This window comes from Triticum aestivum, chromosome 1B, assembly GCF_018294505.1.
Source record: "Triticum aestivum cultivar Chinese Spring chromosome 1B, IWGSC CS RefSeq v2.1, whole genome shotgun sequence".
In the NCBI taxonomy this organism is placed as follows: Eukaryota; Viridiplantae; Streptophyta; class Magnoliopsida; order Poales; family Poaceae; genus Triticum; species Triticum aestivum.
This window is the reverse complement of record NC_057795.1, coordinates 429,472,814-429,491,252: the sequence shown is the minus strand read 5'-3', so window position 1 is coordinate 429,491,252 and position 18,439 is coordinate 429,472,814. Positions and strand designations below refer to the sequence as shown.

The window sequence follows — 18,439 nt, the reverse complement described above, 5'->3', positions numbered from 1 at the left end:
GATCATCAACGATCTTTTTGTGTACAATCTGATTTGACAATATGAGTCCTCACCGGTTTAGGAACAGGTGAAGACTCATATTGCAGCCACAAATTCTACACATAGAGTTCAATGAAGATCAAGTGCTTGTCAAAGTGTGAGAAGTTACATATTTAAGGTGGTAGAAACTCTCTTCACGAAGCGAGGTGGGACTAATTTTTTTAGGAAACTTAGCAGTAGCGCTTGTCGGGGAAATGCGCTGCTACTATGCTACATAGCAGTAACGCGTGTCGTTTTAACGCGCTGCTGCTATAACTAGCCTCGCGGCGGCCTCGTAGGAATTATAGCAGCAACGCGTCTTTGGATGGACGCGCTACTGCTATATTTGACTCAGCAGCGAGTTTGAGTGGTCCGCGCTACTGCTAGTTAGCAGCAGCGAGTTATTTTGAACCGCGCTGCTGATAAGATTTTGTGTATAGGCTTTTCCCTAATAGTGTGACGATGATGATGTTCTACCGGCGCAGGGCTTCGCCTAAACTCCGCGACGATATGACCGAGGTGGAATATGGTGGAGGGGGGCACCGCACACGGCTAAGGAACGATCCGTAGATCAACTTGTGTTGTTGTGCCTAGAGGTGCCCCCCTGCCCTAGTATATAAAGGAGCCAGGGGGAGGGGTTCGGCCGGCCAGGAGGGGCGCGCCAGGAGGAGTCCTCCTCCCACCAGGAGTAGGACTCCCCCCTTCCTTGTTGGAGTAGGAGAGAAGGAAAGAGGGGGAGAGGAGGAAGGAAAAGGGGGCTGCACCCCTTGTCCAATTCGGACCAGAGGGGGGCTGTGCCCCTCCTTCCTTTCGGCCTCTCTCCTCTATTCCCGTGTGGCCCAATAAGGCCCATATACTCCCCGGCGAATTCCCTTAACTCTCCTGTACTCCGAAAAATACCCGAATGACTCGGAACCTTTCCGAACTCTGAATATAGTCGTCCAATATATTGATCTTTATGTCTCGACCATTTCGAGACTCCTCGTCATGTCCCCAATCTCATCCGGGACTCCGAACTCCTTCGGTACATCAAAACTCATAAACTCATAATATGACTGTCATCGTAACGTTAAGCGTGCGGACCCTACGGGTTCGAGAACTATGTAGACATGACCTAGAACTATTCTCGGTCAATAACCAATAGCGGGACATGGATGCCCATATTGGCTCCCACATATTCTACGAAGATCTTTATCGATCAAACCGCATAACAACATACGTTGTTCCCTTTGTCATCGGTATGTTACTTGCCCGAGATTCGATCATCGGTATCCGATACCTAGTTCAATCTCGTTACCGGCAAGTCTCTTTACTCGTTACGTAATGCATCATCCCGTAACCAACTCATTGGTCACATTGCTTGCAAGGCTTATAGTGATGTGCATTACTGAGAGGGCCCAGAGATACCTCTCCGACAATCGGAGTGACAAAACCTAATCTCGAAATACGCCAACCCAACATGTACCTTTGGAGACACCTGTAGTACTCCTTTATAATCACCCAGTTACGTTGTGACGTTTGGTAGCACCCAAAGTGTTCCTCCGGTAAACGGGAGTTGCATAATCTCATAGTTATAGGAACATGTATAATTCATGAACAAAGCAATAGCAACATACTAAACGATCAAGTGCTAGGCTAACGGAATGGGTCAAGTCAATCACATCATTCTCCTAATGATGTGACCCCATTAATCAAATGACAACTCATGTCCATGGCTAGGAAACTTAACCATCTTTGATTCACGAGCTAGTCAATTAGAGGCATACTAGTGACACTATGTTTGTCTATGTATTCACACATGTATTATGTTTCCGGTTAATACAATTCTAGCATGAATAATAAACATTTATCATGAAATAAGGAAATAAATAATAACTTTATTATTGCCTCTAGGGCATATTTCCCTCAGTCTCCTACTTGCACTAGAGTCAATAATCTAGTTCACATCGCCATGTGAGTTAACACCAATATTCATATCTGTATATGATTAACACCCATAGTTCACATCGTCATGTGACCAACACCCAAAGGGTTTAATAGAGTCAGTAATCTAGTTCACATCGCTATGTGATTAACACCCAAAGAGTACTAAGGTGTGATCATGTTTTGCTCGTGAGAGAAGCTTAGTCAACGGGTCTGTCACATTCAGAGCCGTATGTATTTTGCAAATATTCTATGTCTACAATGCTCTGTACGGAGATACTCTAGCTAATTGCTCCCACTTTCAATATGTATCCAGATTAAGACCTAGAGTCATCTGGATTGGTGTAAAAGCTTGCACCGTTGTAACTTTTTATGACGAGCTCTTTTATCACTTCCATTATCGAGAAATATTTCCTTAGTCCTCACTAAGGATATTCTTGACCAATGTCCAGTGATCTACTCCTAGATCACCATTGTACTCCCTTACCAAACCAGGGCAGAGTATACAATAGGTCTGGTCCATAGCATGGCATACTATTATAGAACCTATGACTGATGCATAGGGAATGACTTTCATTCTCTTTCTATTTTCTGCCGTGGTCGGGATTTGAGTCTTACTCAATTTCACACCTTTGCAACACAGGCAAAAACTCTTTCTTTGACTTTCCATTTTGAACTACTTCAAAAACTTGTCAAGGTATGTACTCATTGACGAGACTTATCAAGCATCTTGATCTATCTCTATAGATCTTGATGCTCAATGTGTAAGTAGCTTTACAGAGGTATTTCATTAAAAACTCCTTTCAAACACTCCTTTATGCTTTGCAGAATAATTCTACATTATTTCCGATCAACAATATGTCATTCACATATACTTATCAGAAATGTTGTAGTGCTCCCACTCACTTTCTTGTAAATACAGGCTTCACCGCAAGTCTGTATAAAATTATATGCTTTGATCAACTTTATCAAAGCATATATTCCAACTCTGAGATGCTTACACCAGTCCATAGATGGATCGCTGGAGCTTGCACATTTTGTTAGCACCTTTAGGATTGAAAAAACCTTCTGGTTGTATCATATACAACTCTTCTTTAATAAATCCATTAAGGAATGTAGTTTTGACATCCATTTGCCAAATTTCATAAAATGTGGTAATTGCTAACATGATTCGGACAGACTTAAGCATCGCTATAGTTGAGAAAATCTCATTGTAGTCAACACCTTGAACTTGTCAAAAACCTTTTTACGACAAGTCGAGCTTTGTAGATAGTAACACTACTATCAACGTCCGTCTTCCTCTTGAAGATCCATTTATTTTTCTATGGTTTGCCGATCATCGGGCAAGTCCACCAAAGTCCACACTTTGTTCTCATACATATCCTATCTCAGATTTCATGGCCTCCAGCCATTTTGCGGAATCTGGGCTCATCATCGCTTCCTCATAGTTCGTAGGTTTATCATGGTCTAGTAACATGACTTTCAGAACAGGATTATCGTACCACTCTGGTGCGGACCGTATTCTGGAAGACCTACGAGGTTCTGTAGTAACTTGATCTGAAGTTTCATGATCATCATCATTAGCTTCCTCACTAATTGGTGTAGGAATCACTAGAACTGATTTCTGTGATGAACTACTTTCCAATTCGGGAGAAGGTACAAATTACCTTATCAAGCTCTACTTTCCTCCCACTCACTTCTTTAGAGAGAAACTCCTTCTCCTGAAAGGATCCATTCTTGGCAACAAATGTTTTGCCTTCAGATCTGTGATAGAAGGTGTACCCAACAGTTTCCTTTGGGTATTCTATGAAGACGCACTTCTCCGATTTGGGTTTGAGTTTATCAGGATGAAATTTTTTCACATAAGCATCGTAGCCCCAAACTTTAAGAAATGACAACTTGGGTTTCTTGCTAAACCACAGTTCATATAGTGTCGTCTCAACGGATTTAGATGGTGCCCTTTTAACGTGAATGCAGCTGTCTCTAATGCATAACCCCAAAACAATAATGGTAAATCAATAAGAGACATCATATATCGCACCATATCCAATAAAGTGCGGTTACGATGTTCAGACACACCATAACGTTGTGGTGTTCCAGGTGGCGTGAGCTGTGAAACTATTCCACATTGTTTTAACTGAAGACCAAACTCGTAACTCAAATATTCGTCTCCGTGATCAGATCGCAGAAACTTTATTTTCTTGTTACGATGATTTTTCCACTTCACTTTGAAATTCTTTGAACCTTTCAATTATTTCAGACTTATGTTTCATCAAGTAGATATACCCATATTTACTCAAATCATCTTGTGAAGGTCAGAAAATAACGATACTTGTCACGAGCATCAACACTCATTGGATCGCATACATCGGTATGTATTATTTCCAATAAGTCAGTAGCTTGTTCCATTGTTCCGAAGAACAGAGTTTTAGTCATCTTGCCCAAAAGGCACGATTCGCAAGCATCAGATGATTCATAACCAAGTGATTCCGAAAATCCATCTTTATGGAGTTTCTTCATGCGCTTTACACCGATATGACCCAAACGGCAGTGCCACAAATAAGTTGCACTATCATTATTAACTTTGCATCTTTTGGCATCAATATTATGAATATGTGTATCACTACGATCGAGATCCAACAAACTATTTTCATTGGGTGTATAACCATTGGAGGTCTTATTCATGTAAACAGAATAACAATTATTCTTTAACTTCAAATGAATAACCGTATCGCAATAAACATGATCAAATCATAGTCATGCTCAACGCAAACGCCAAATAACTTTTATTTAGGTTTAACACTAATCCCGAAAGTATAGGGAGTGTGTGATGATGATCATATCAATCTTGGAACTACTTCCAACACTCATCGTCACTTCCCCTTCAACTAGTCTCTGTTTATTCTGTAACTCCTGTTTCGAGTTACTAATCTTAGCAACCGAACAAGTATCAAATACTCAGTGGTTACTATAAACACTAGTAAGGCACACATCAATAACATGTATATCAAATATACCCTTGTTCACTTTGCCATCCTTCTTATCCACCAAATATTCAGGGGTTTTCCGCTTCCAGTGACCATTTCCTTTGCAGTGTAAGCACTCAGTTTCAGGCTTTGGTTCAGCTTTGGGTTTCTTCGTGAGAGTGACAACTTGTTTGCCATTCTACTTGAAGTTTCCCTTTCTTTCCCTTTGTCCTTTTCTTGAAACTAGTGATCTTGTCAACCATCAACACTTGATGCTCTTTCTTGATTTCTACCTTCGTCGATTTCAACATCACGAAGAGCTCGGGAATCGTTTTCGTTATCCCTTGCATACTATAGTTCATCACAAAGTTCTACTAACTTGGTGATGGTGACTAGAGAACTCTGTCAATCACTATCTTATCTGGAAGATTAACTCCCACTTGATTCAAGCGATTGAAGTACCCAGACAATCTGAGCACATGCTCACTAGTTGAGCGATTCTCCTCCATGTTTTAGCTATAGAACTTGTTGGAGACTTCATATCTCTCAACTCGGGTATTTTCTTAAAATATTAACTTCAACTCCTGGAACATCTCATATGGTCCATGACGTTCAAAACGTCTTTGAAGTCCCGATTCTAAGCCGTTAAGCATGGTGCACTAAACTATCAAGTAGTCATCATATAGGCAAACGTTCATAACGTCTGCATCTGCTCCTGCAATAGGTCTATTACCTAGCGGTGCATTAAGGACATAATTCTTCTGTGCAGCAATGAGGATAAACCTCAGATCACGGATCCAATCCGCATCATTGCTACTAACATTTTTCAACACAATTTTCTCTAGGAACATATCAAAATAAACATATGAAAGCAACAACGCAAGCTATTGATCTACAACATAATTTGCAAAATACTACCAGGACTAAGTTCATGATAAATTTAAGTTCAATTAATCATATTACTTAAGAACTCCCACTTAGATAGACATCCCTCTAATCCTCTAAGTGATTACGTGATCCATATCAACTACACCATGTCCGATCGTCACGTGAGATGGAGTAGTTTCAACGGTGAACATCAATATGTTGATCATATCTACTATATGATTCACGCTCGACCTTTCGGTCTCCGTGTTCCGAGGCCATATCTGCATATGCTAGGCTCGTCAAGTTTAACCTGAGTATTCCGTGTGTGCAAAACTGGCTTGCACCCGTTGTAGATGGACGTAGAGCTAATCACACCCGATCATCACGTGGTATCTGGGCACGACGAACTTTGGCAACGGTGCATACTCAGGGAGAACACTTCTTGATAATTTTTTAGTGAGAGATCATCTCAAAATGCTACCGTCAATCAAAGCAAGATAAGATGCATAAAGGATAAACATCACATACAATCAATATAAGTGATATGATATGGCCATCATCATCTTGTGCTTGTGATCTACATCTCCGAAGCACCGTCGTGATCACCATTGTCACCGGCGCGACACCTTGATCTCCATCGTAGCATCGTTGTCGTTTACGCCATCTATTGATTCTACGACTATCGCTACCGCTTAGTGATAAAGTAAAGCAATTACAGGGCGTTTGCATTTCATACAATAAAGCGACAACCATATGGCTCCTGCCAGTTGCCGATAACTTTGGTTACAAAACATGATCATCTCATACAATAAAATATAGCATCACGTCTTGACCATATCACATCACAACATGCCCTGCAAAAACAAGTTAGACGTCCTCTACTTTGTTGTTGCAAGTTTTACGTGGCTGCTACGGGCTTAGCAAGAACCGTTCTTACCTACGCATCAAAACCACAACGATAGTTCGTCAAGTTAGTGCTGTTTTAACCTTCGCAAGGACCGGGCATAGCCACACTCGATTCAGCTAAAGTGAGAGAGACAGACACCCGCCAGCCACCTTTAAGCACGAGTGCTCGTAATGGTGAAATCAGTCTCGCGTAAGCGTATGTGTAATGTCGGTCCGGGCCGCTTCATCTCACAATACCGCCGAACCAAAGTATGACATGCTGGTAAGTAGTATGACTTGTATCTCCCACAACTCACTTGTGTTCTACTCGTGCATATGACATCTACGCATAAAACCAGGCTCGGATGCCACTGTTGGGGAACGTAGTAATTTCAAAAAAATTCTTACGCACACGCAAGATCATGGTAATGGCTTAGCAACGAGAGGGGAGAGTGTTCGTCCACGTACCCTCGTAGACCGTAAGCGGAAGCGTTATGACAACGCGATTGATGTAGTCGTACGTCTTCACGATCCGACCGATCCAAGCACTGAACGTACGGAGCCTCCGAGTTCAGCACACGTTCAGCTCGATGATGATCTCCGGCCTCCAATCCAGCAGAGCTCCGGAGATGAGTTCCGTCAGCACGACGGCGTGGTGACGATAATGATGTTCTACCGGCGCAGGGCTTCGCCTAAACTCCGCGACGATATGACCAAGGTGGAATATGGTGGAGGGGGGCACCGCACACGGCTAAGGAACGATCCGTAGATCAACTTGTGTTGTTGTGCCTAGAGGTGCCCCCCTGCCCCAGTATATAAAGGAGCCAGGGGGAGGGGTTCGGCCGGCCAGGAGGGGCACGCCAGGAGGAGTCCTCCTCCCACCGGGAGTAGGACTCCCCCCTTCCTTGTTGGAGTAGGAGAGAAGGAAAGAGGGGGAGAGGAGGAAGGAAAAGGGGGCTGCACCCCTTGTCCAATTCGGACCAGAGGGGGGCTGTGCCCCTCCTTCCTTTCGGCCTCTCTCCTCTATTCCCGTGTGGCCCAATAAGACCCATATACTCCCCGGCGAATTCCCGTAACTCTCCGGTACTCCGAAAAATACCCGAATGACTCGGAACCTTTCCGAACTCCAAATATAGTCGTCCAATATATTGATCTTTACGTCTCGACCATTTCGAGACTCCTCGTCATGTCCCCAATCTCATCCGGGACTCCGAACTCCTTCGGTACATCAAAACTCATAAACTCATAATATAACTGTCATCGTAACGTTAAGCGTGCGGACCCTACGGGTTCGAGAACTATGTAGACATGACCTAGAACTATTCTCGGTCAATAACCAATAGCGGGACCTAGATGCCCATATTGGCTCCCACATATTTTACGAAGATCTTTATTGGTCAAACCGCATAACAACATACGTTGTTCCCTTTGTCATCGGTATGTTACTTGCCCGAGATTCGATCGTCGGTATCCGATACCTAGTTCAATCTCGTTACCGGCAAGTCTCTTTACTCGTTACGTAATGCATCATCCCATAACCAACTCATTGGTCACATTGCTTGCAAGGCTTATAGGGATGTGCATTACTGAGAGGGCCCAGAGATACCTCTCCGACAATCGGAGTGACAAAACCTAATCTCGAAATACGCCAACCCAACATGTACCTTTGGAGACACCTGTAGTACTCCTTTATAATCACCCAGTTACGTTGTGACATTTGGTAGCACCCAAAATGTTCCTCCGGTAAACGGGAGTTGCATAATCTCATAGTTATAGTAACATGTATAATTCATGAAGAAAGCAATAGCAACATACTAAACGATCAAGTGCTAGGCTAACGGAATGGGTCAAGTCAATCACATCATTCTCCTAATGATGTGACCCCGTTAATCAAATGACAACTCATGTCCATGGCTAAGAAACTTAACCATCTTTGATTCACGAGCTAGTCAATTAGAGGCATACTAGTGACACTATGTTTGTCTATCTATTCACACATGTATTATGTTTCCGGTTAATACAATTCTAGCATGAATAATAAACATTTATCATGAAATAAGGAAATAAATAATAACTTTATTATTGCCTCTAGGGCATATTTCCCTCAAGTATGCGGCATTAGAAGGACACTATGTGACACCAAAGAGAAATTATAAGTTACTCAGGAATCCGGATACTTACGATCTTGCCGGAGGCCTGGCCCTTGAAGGCCACTCTTCGCCGCCAACATTGGTGTTGGCGGAGCTGTCCGGGGGAATAGTTCTTCCCCTCTTGGACCCTTTGGCCTCCCGTGTTGGGGAAGCCTTCCTCTTCCTCTCTCCCTCCTCTAGGAGAGAGTCTTCTTCCTCCTCCTCATCTTCGGGGGAGGAGTCCGCCTCGGAGTCGTCGGAGACCTGTAAACGGGAACTTTTTCGAGTACCCGTGGCCAACTTCTTGGCCTTCTTCTCCGGCACCACATGCGGTGCCGGAACCAGCAGCCCCGCTAGACGGGCGTCTACTGGGTTTTCTGGCATGGGGGCCGGGCAGACGAGCTGCTCCGCCTTCTTCATCCAGTCCTGTCAAAGGAAAAGGGAGATTGAAACCCGCTTAGAATCCAACTATTAACAACAAGTGTCCCGTAAAGGGGTAGAATCACTTACCTCGTCAGCTGGACGCTGCGAGTGAAATCCGCGATCTTCCGTCGCGGATCCGGGGGCTTCGGCGCCCTTAAACAGCACCCTCCAGGCGCCTTCGTACGTTGTGTCGAAGAGCCCGCTCAACGCCTGGTGCTGTTCCGGATCGAACTCCCACAGATTAAATGCCCGTTCTTGGCATGGGAGAATCCGGCGGACGAGCATGACTTGGACCATGTTAACAAGCCTGAGCTTCTTGTTCACCAGCTTCTGGATACAGGCTTGGAGTCCCGTCAGCTCCTTCGAACTACCCCATAGCAAGCCCTTCTCTTTCTAGGAGGTGAGCTGCATAGGGATACCAGATCTAAACTCGGGGGCCGCTGCCCACGTAGGGTCGCGCGGCTCGGTGATGTAGAACCACCCCGATTGCCACACCTTGACGGATTCCACGAAGGCCCCTTCGAACCAAAGGACGTTGGGCATCTTGCCCAACATGGCGCCTCCGCACTCCGCTTGAGTGCCCTTCACTACCTTCGGCTTGACATTGAAGGTCTTGAGCCACAAGCCGAAGTGGGGCTGGATGCAGAGGAAGGCCTCGCACACGACGATAAACGCCGAGATGTTGAGGATGAAGTTCGGCGCCAGATCGTGGAAATCCAGGCCATAGTAGAACATGAGCCCCCGGACAAAGGGGTGAAGTGGAAAGCCCAGTCCACGGAGGAAGTGGGGAAGGAAAACGACCCGCTCATGGGGCCTGGGGGTGGGGATGAGCTGCCCCTCGTCGGGCAGCCGGTGCGCGATGTCGCCGGAAAGGTATCCGGCGCTGTGCAGCTTTGTGATGTGCTCCTCCTTAACGGTGGAGGCCAACCACTTGCCTCCCGCTCCGGACATGGTCGGAGAAGGTCGAGACGAGATGTGCGAACTTGGGCGCTGGAGCTCGAGTGCGCGGAGATGGATAAGCAAAGTAGGAAGAAGGCATAGGTGAAAAGGTGGATCCTTATCCCTTATATATAGGCGGACGAAGACTATGCATCCCCACCGGCCTAGTAAAACTCGCTTATCCCCCAAGCGCCACCATCAATGGAGCGGTTGGGTTACCCACGTCCGTATTGATGAGAATCCCGGAATAAGGGGAACACGATCTCTGCTTCGACAAGACGTGCAAAGGAAACCGCTTCGCTAAACGCGCTGAGGTGGTATAATAAAAAACGATTCAAGTACAGGCTTGGTAGTGGCGTGACGCCACGCCGCAAAATACGTCAGCAGATTGAACTTGTGTACATTTTATTCTCTCTACGGTGGAATGTGGAATTTATTTTGCAGAGCCGGACACTATCCTGGTGTTCACGATCTTCTATGGATTATTCGGAGGAGGAACCCGCCTTACAATGCCGAACATTATGCGCGCCGGACTCATCGTCATTGAAGCCAGGTTCAGGGGCTACTAAGGGAGTCCTGGACTAGGGGGTGTCCGGACAGCCGGACTATCATCGTCCGCCGGACTCCAAGACTATGAAGATACAAGATTGAAGACTTCGCCCCGTGTCCGGATGGGACTTTCCTTGGCGTGGAAGGCAAGCTTGGCAATACGGGTATGTAGATCTCCTACCATTGTAACCGACTCTGTGTAACCCTAGCCCTCTCCGGTGTCTATATAAACCGGAGGGCTTTAGTCCGTAGGACAACATCCATTACAACAATCATACCATAGGCTAGCTTCTAGGGTTTAGCCTCCTTGATCTCGTGGTAGATCCACTCTTGTACTACCCATATCATCAATATTAATCAAGCAGGACGTAAAGTTTTTCCTCCATCAAGAGGGCCCGAACCTGGGTAAAACATCGTGTCCCTTGCCTCCTGTTACCATCCGCCTAGATGCACAGTTCGGGACCCCCTACCCGAGATCCGCCGGTTTTCTTCGTCGCATGCGTCTAGGCGAAGCCGAGCCACCGACCTGTTGTAATGGATGTTGTCCTACGGAATGCAAAACATCGTGTCCTTCGCCCGAGATCCTCCTTGTTGTCTTGTGCTTGCATCATTTTTCTTGGACCTTTTTCGTGGTTTTGTATATTTTCTTTTGTTGTGGCCATGACCTTTGCATTCCCCACAATGGGAGCTCTCACGAGGATCTTGGAATTGGTCGTTGCCTGCTTCGCGACGGCCACCATGACCCCATCCGTCCATGTCGCCTCTAAGACGCTTTGTCTTACGTCTACCCCGTTTAACAACCTTCAACTCCGGATCCGGCCATAGTTGAACTCCATGGTACTCCGGCCATTGTGATTGGTCAAAGTACGGGTGAAAGCGGGGAGCCCAATTTATTAACCGTCATGATTGAGAACTCCGACTCCCTCATGGTGAGGGGGTGATTGACGTCCACATTCCTAACACGATCGGCAGTATACAAGTGCGAGCATGGGAGATGAAGCAACAATGACCTCCCGCAAGAGCAATCACACCGTGTTAAGGAGACCTTGAAAGCCCGACCTCCATGTTGGCGACCATCGTTTGTGGTTCCTCCTGGCTCTTTCACTTCGTACTTCCACTCTTCGTTGTCATATAGTATAGCTTCTTCTGAGTCCGCTTTCCGTGATTGAAATTCCAACCATTCATCAACCTTGGGTGGAAACTTGTGCTTGTACTTGCACTTGTTCTCACCCGCTATCTGTGCATCCGTTTCCATCGAGTACTTTAGCAAGTACACATTCATATTGTCAAATGTGTATTGTACTATGCCATCATGGGTAATCCACATGCACCTTTGAGCACCTTATTGAAGCATTCGGCCATATTGCTTGTCATTTGACCGTATCTCCGACCATCTTCATCAAAATCACGTGCCCACTTGTTCCGGTGTTCAATGTGCCTATTGAGAAAGTCTTGACTCCCGGGATCAAGTTTTTTGTGTGCCAGCAATTTGTTGAACAAAGTGGCGAACCGCTTATTGGAGAAAGCGAGACAACAATCTTGAAGATCATCGGCCAACTCCTTAAGGCCACATGCCCTATAGAAGTTCGAACAAAAGTGCCTCATGCACCATCGATGGTGCAATGGAGCATGCCCAGGAATGTCAATCTCCATCGCATTAAGAATTCCTGAATGCTGATCCGATATGACACAAAATTTCCTCTGAGCGGGTAACACCTTCGTCCTCAAAAGACGCAAAAACCACTCCCAGTTGTCATTGTTCTCCGTCTCAACCAAAACAAATGCCAATGGCAACACCCGGTTATTGGCATCACTTTCTATTGCAACCAACAAGGTGCCCTTGTATTGTCCTGTCAAGAACGTGCCATCAATGGCGATGACAGGCCTACAATGTTCGAAAGCCCTCACGCATTGCTCGAACACCCAAAATGCACAGCCAAATACTCGGACTTTCCTTCCGTCATGATCTGTTATTTTTTTCCCATGAGGCTCGACCACATGAACCATGTCGGGTTTGTGGCGACCATGGCTAACAACAACCTAGGGATTGTACATAAATTGCTACTGGAATCCGACTTATAGAATGTCGCTCGCAAGACTAACAATGTGGTGAGAGACCTCTTGTCACATGGTCCTCTTATTGAAGAGGTGAAAGGGCTACTTCAAACTTTTGTGGGGTTTAGAGTCATTTGGGTGTGTCGATCGGCGAATAAATTTTTGACCATATACTAGATAGAAAAGGTTGCAGAAATAAGCTCTGTAAAAATTGATTTGGGGTTTCACCTGCTTTTGTTAGCGAGGAGGTGGCATCGGATTGTAGGTGACAATGTAGTGCATGTTCGGTTTCTCTCCGCTCCCGCGACTCAGCTCCCGGAGCGGAGTAGGCTGCTGCAGCTTTTTATGGAGCAGCTCAAACCGAACTCTGTAGCTTCGCGGAGTTGAGCGGAGTGGAGAGATTCCAAACAGGGCCTTAATAAAGCTGCAACAATTTCCCTTAAAAAAGATGCAACAAGTTTCCAACTAAAAAAAAAAAAGAAAATCCGAATTCTCACGTGTGCAGAGTGATAGACTACGGCCCAAGGCCTGCTATGGTAGGCCTGAACTAGGCTCTCCCCGTCCCGAGTCCGTCTTGCCGCAGTCTCAGCGGCGCGCCCCAGTCCCCTTCTCCCCTACGCGACCCTAGTCACGGCACTCGCCCTCGCCGGTGCGGCGGCCTTCCTTGCCCTCCGGACCCCCGCCCCCTCTCCGCCCTCCTCCCACTCCGCAGCTCCCCATCCAGACCCCTAACTCACGCGTGCCCTAGTTGGCTAGTAGCCAGTCGCGTCGGGCGGGGGCCCGACCCAGCTGACGGTGGCGGCGGCGCACCATTGCCGGCCTCTACCTCTGCGCGCCCGCGGCACGAAGGTACCGGGCACAGGCCGCAGGCAAGCATCTTATAGCTAACACCGACAGCAACTTTTTTGAACTCCGGAAGGCGCAAACCCACACTTCTCCCATGGATGACGGCGGCGGCGCCTCCCCGGATCACTACGGCGGAGGCGGGGGAGGAGGAAGCATCCGCCTGGTCTGCGACAACTGCGGCGCTGCGGAGGAGTACAACCCCGACGACGCCGAGGACGGCTTCTTCTCGTGCCGCCAGTGCTCCGCTGTCCACACATCCACCCAGGCGACTGCCGCGGACCCCGACGATTTCCAAGTCACCGGCAACATGTCCTTCCACCGAGTTAGCCAAGCCAACAAAACCCCCAAATTCCGCACCCCCGCACCCTACCCAACCCCTTACCCCACTCGGCAGCCCCCTGCTGCGACTGAGACTGACTTCGAGGAGCCGCGCGACTTTGTGACTGGCGCCGAGGCTTGGGGCGAGCCAGAGGAGCTGGGTGCTCGGGTCCGGTGGCGCTACGTGCAGGGGCTGCAGGTGATCCTGCAACAGCAGCTGGAAGTGCTGGTCAAGAGGTACCGGGTGGGCGCGCTTGTCTGCGGCCTGGCTGGAACTATCTGGGTGCGGTGGGTGGCTACCTCCAAGGTGTTCGACGAAATTTGGGCGCGGAAGGTGCTCGCGGAGGACGAGGCTGCGCAGAGACTGAAGCGCTCTGCCAGTGGAGGTGTCAATTTACTCACTTGTTCAGTTAATACCATTGAAAGACCAGAGCAAAGTTAGATATATATGTGTATCTTTTGTGTGCAGGCGAACAGAAACCTCAAGAGGTGAAATGTGAATGGGTGGATGAAGCCTTGCCACGCGAAGACAGGCGAAGGGTTGAGTTCATCTTTCTGCGCTCATTGAGAACGATGCTGCCAGTGTACTCAACATTGTCTGTATGTTTCCTGGCATGTCATATTGCCCGGGAAGCCATCCTACCGACTGACATCTGTAGGTGGGCAATGGAGGGTAAGCTTCCTTATATGGCAGCATTTACCGAAGTGGACAGGCATCTTGGGAGATCTGTAAAACACTGCCCTTTGAGTGCAAGACAACTATTCAGACCAGTCCGAGTGATTGGAACATGGCAACTGGAAGCTGCAGCTGGGTCCATAGCACAACGCATAGGATTGCAGCTTCCTTCAGTTAATTTCTATGCTATTGCTCAACGCTACTTGAATGAGTTGTCTCTGCCGATAGAAAGAATCCTCCCTCATGCTTGCCGCATCTATGAGTGGGCATTGCCTGCAGAACTATGGTTGTCTAGTAATCCATTAAGGGTCCCCACACGGGTCTGTGTAATGGCTATACTAATAGTGGCTCTAAGAGTTCAGTATAACATCAATGGTCAAGGGATATGGGAGGTGAGTATTCCATATAGGATCACTCTCTTAAGTCATGTATTAAATATAATGTACTGAACTTTCTTTTTGCCCTTCAGGAGATTTGTGAGACAGGAAGAAATGCAGATGGGTCTGATCCTGATGCAAATTTACCACCATCTAAGAGGCCTGAAGGCGGCACTAGTGAGGAATTTGGCACAAAGGAATTGCTATGCACTCTTGCAAGTGCCTATGATAAAATTGATGTTGCGCATGGTAACTTTCAATGACCATTTGCTTCAATCCACATTATTTTTTTCTTGCAATGTACGCATGTCAAGTCTCATCCTTATACTGCCCGTTAGTGGTTTATTTGATACTTACCTCTATGTTACTAAATACATGTTATTCTAGCTTCTAGTGCAGTAGCTATGTCATAAGAGGGACTACTATGGTACTATCTACTCCCTCTGTTAAGTTAAAATAAGTGTCGTGGTTTTAGTTTAAATTTGAACTAAAACCATGACATTTATTGTGAAACAGAGGAAGTATTATGGTAGCCTTGTCATATTTTGTGTTAACAGGTTATACCCTCGTATGTGTAGAGCCGCTAGTCTATCTCACCATGGCAATTTTCAGTTACTGAGGTAGGATATGTACGGATCATCGCCATAGCTGTATTTCAACCTTTTAGGAAATTCACTTTGTATTAAAAATTGGCAAGGCTAGAGTAACATGTATATTTTGTATGGGGAGAAATAATACGTTGATGTATGCATGGAGTTTGTGGCTTTTGTTTTTCGCAATAAATAACTTTTGACATTTCCTGGATCTGAACTTCCACACTTAAATAGAGAGCTCCTTAATGCTTGTTAGTGTCTAATAACACTAGGCTTGAACATTTTCGGGGCATCTGCACAGCATTACAAAAATTAACAGACAATGCACGAGTATCTTCCAGTGAGAAATACTGGTTTTCTGCATTACCTCTGGATTGTAAGCTATTCTAATGTTTCCTTACACAAACAGAGAGTTCTGATATACTCCCTCCGTTCCTAAATATAAGTCTTTTTAGAGATTTCAAATGGATTACCACATACGGATGTATATAGACATATTTTAGAGTGTAAATTCACTCATTTTGCTCTGTATGTAGTCACTTGTTGAAATCTCTAGAAAGACATATATTTAGGAACGGAGGGAGTACACGGCTGTAGAGCAACTCATTATGTGTCAAATTGTCAACTAAGACAAAACTGCACTTCTATCTTTTTTTCGTACAGATGGTGATCGGTAACTTCCCTTTAGCATTGTAATAGCTAGATATGTATTTAGAGTTTTAGACCAATATATTTTGTTATCTTATAAGGAAAGTATAGAAGTGCAATAACTTCAAAGCATATTGGATAAACCATTTGTTCTCATAAGTTGTTCACAAATCACAATGATATGTTTGTTCAAAGTTATAATGTTTTGACTGAATGCATTCTTGTCTGGCACTAGTTGTGACTGGACCAAATATTTACTAGTGGTACAAAATTGACTAAGTTTCCTAATTCTACAGACTATTCAAAGGACCTTCACTCTTATCTCAAATATTGCAAAGATATTGTTTTCCCTGGGATTTCATGTTCAGTTGAAGAGGATCACTTAATAGAGATCTTTCAGGATATGTACAAAGGACGAGAGGTAACGCACCCAGTTTGATATTGTTGTCAACTCTTGTTCGTCTTTTGCATCAAGCAGCAAAGCTGTAGTGTCTCTCTCTATGATTGTCTGATTGTCTCCATCATGGAGTACTTCTCATCTTATCCGACTCCTCAAATCCTCACCGTAATCTTATTTTGTCTTGGCTCTAATTTAATGTTTCCCTTTTGTGGGCTGGATTAGTTGCTTTGAAGTTATTAGCTGTATCAGCATCTAGTGTAAACAAGGTTAAAAAAAGGTGTCCCTAGGCACTCCCCTAGATGTGCATAAGCAATAGGCGACGGTCAAACAGGTAGCCTTGGCAGTAGTTGGTGGCTATGGTTGGTGGTGTAGATGGCCAGCCAGGAATTGGCCTTTTCTGGCAGGGAAGCGACATACCATGGAGGGAGCTGCTGTTACTTGCAAGAAAATTGCTATTCGTAAAATGTTCTCTATTTTTCTCACCACATATTGATTTTCAACTTCTAATTTATACGGATGCAGCCTTCCTCTTGAGTGCAAACCATTAACAGCAGGGTTGTATCTATGGATGTTATTTCTAAAACAAAATCAGCATGGAAAAAATATCTTACTCCCTCAGGTCCATATTAATTGTATACAAAGTTGTACTAAAGCTGCGACAATTAATTTGGATCGAAGAGAGTAAATGATTTTAGAAATCGAACACAAATAGTCTGAAAGATTTTTGTGGGAACTCCCAAAATATTAAATTAAAAGATGAAGAATAAGAAAGTTGCTATTCATAAGAAAAGCCCCTATTTCATTTGCAGCACATACTGGTTTTGAACCTGAAATTAATATGGGTGTAGCACCTAGGATTATCCACGCGTCTTTTGGGGATGATTGCTGTTGATTTGATGGCTAAACCTATTGCATTGTAGGATGGGAATCCAAAAGCTCGCATGGAGGAAACGCGAACCACGAATGGAGTGATGAATAAACGATGCCGGGATGGAACTTCTGTTGGTGCAAGGAGCTTTTCTGCATCATCATCAGGGGTGCAAAGGATTAAGTCGGAAATGGAGGATCATGGGTTTTGTTATCTGCCGCCAAGGAAGTGGCTTAGGTCAAATGGGTACCTTCACTATAGAAGGAAGACAATAACCGGTAGTCTTGTTTGCATCGGACATGCTGATTATTACGTGTTGATACGCTCATTTGCAAAGCTTGCAGAAGTTGATGTTAGGGTTCTGCATACCAGTGTGCTAAAACTTGAGAGGAGACTTGCCTGGATAGAAGAGCGAATAGGCAGAAGCTTGGATGCCTTGCAGAATCCACCTATTAGCTAAGTGTTTTTTTTTTTGCTATCTACCTAGTTAAGCTAATGATGCGTGAAAGACGTGTTTCTTTTCGAGCAAAAGGAAAGGACATGTTTTCATGCTGAAGGTTTTATGGATTGTTGTACCATGCCAATGCCAATGTGGCGAGTCAGTATAAGAAGCTTTACTCTTTCCTTTTCTTTTGGCAATCAATAGAGCTCATTTTATAGCTCATACATGTAGTGAGCTGCGCCGGAGCAGCACCACGCCAGTCTCTGGTCAGGGAAATTTTGCACACAACATTTGCTTCTTTACAAATAAAGGATGACTTAAAAGGAGTTAAAACCCCGTCTATGGTCCTTGATTTCCTGTAGAAGCCCCGTAATCTTAGACCTGCATTGCGGCGTGTTGTTCCACATATCCACCAAAACCGCCAGGTTATGGCAAATGCACACACTATCACGGAGGAAGTGTTTCAGCTGTCATCTCTGAGCAGCTGCAAGAAAGAACTCCCCACCTGTACCCCGGG

At 45.4% G+C, this 18,439-nt stretch overlaps 1 protein-coding gene across 1 annotated transcript; it reads left to right on the top strand.

The window, feature by feature from the left end:
* Positions 1 to 13,314: 13,314 nt before the first annotated feature.
* On the top strand, positions 13,315 to 18,105 carry LOC123128970 (TATA box-binding protein-associated factor RNA polymerase I subunit B). Its single transcript, XM_044549095.1, has 5 exons — positions 13,315 to 14,304; positions 14,388 to 14,986; positions 15,064 to 15,220; positions 16,509 to 16,633; positions 17,533 to 18,105. Exons 1-5 carry the CDS (start codon positions 13,695 to 13,697, stop codon positions 17,938 to 17,940), a joined length of 1,899 nt encoding a protein of 632 aa, XP_044405030.1. The 5' UTR covers positions 13,315 to 13,694; the 3' UTR covers positions 17,941 to 18,105.
* The last annotated feature ends 334 nt before the right edge of the window (positions 18,106 to 18,439 follow it).

Bases quoted from the DNA above. Each gene is read 5' to 3' on its own strand.
- LOC123128970 (XM_044549095.1), top strand. From the start codon at position 13,695: ATGGATGACGGCGGCGGCGCCTCCCCGGATCACTACGGCGGAGGCGGG. The intron at 14,987-15,063 runs GTGAGTATTCCA...TTTGCCCTTCAG, and splicing joins ATGGTCAAGGGATATGGGAG to GAGATTTGTGAGACAGGAAG. The intron at 16,634-17,532 runs GTAACGCACCCA...ATTGCATTGTAG, and splicing joins ATATGTACAAAGGACGAGAG to GATGGGAATCCAAAAGCTCG.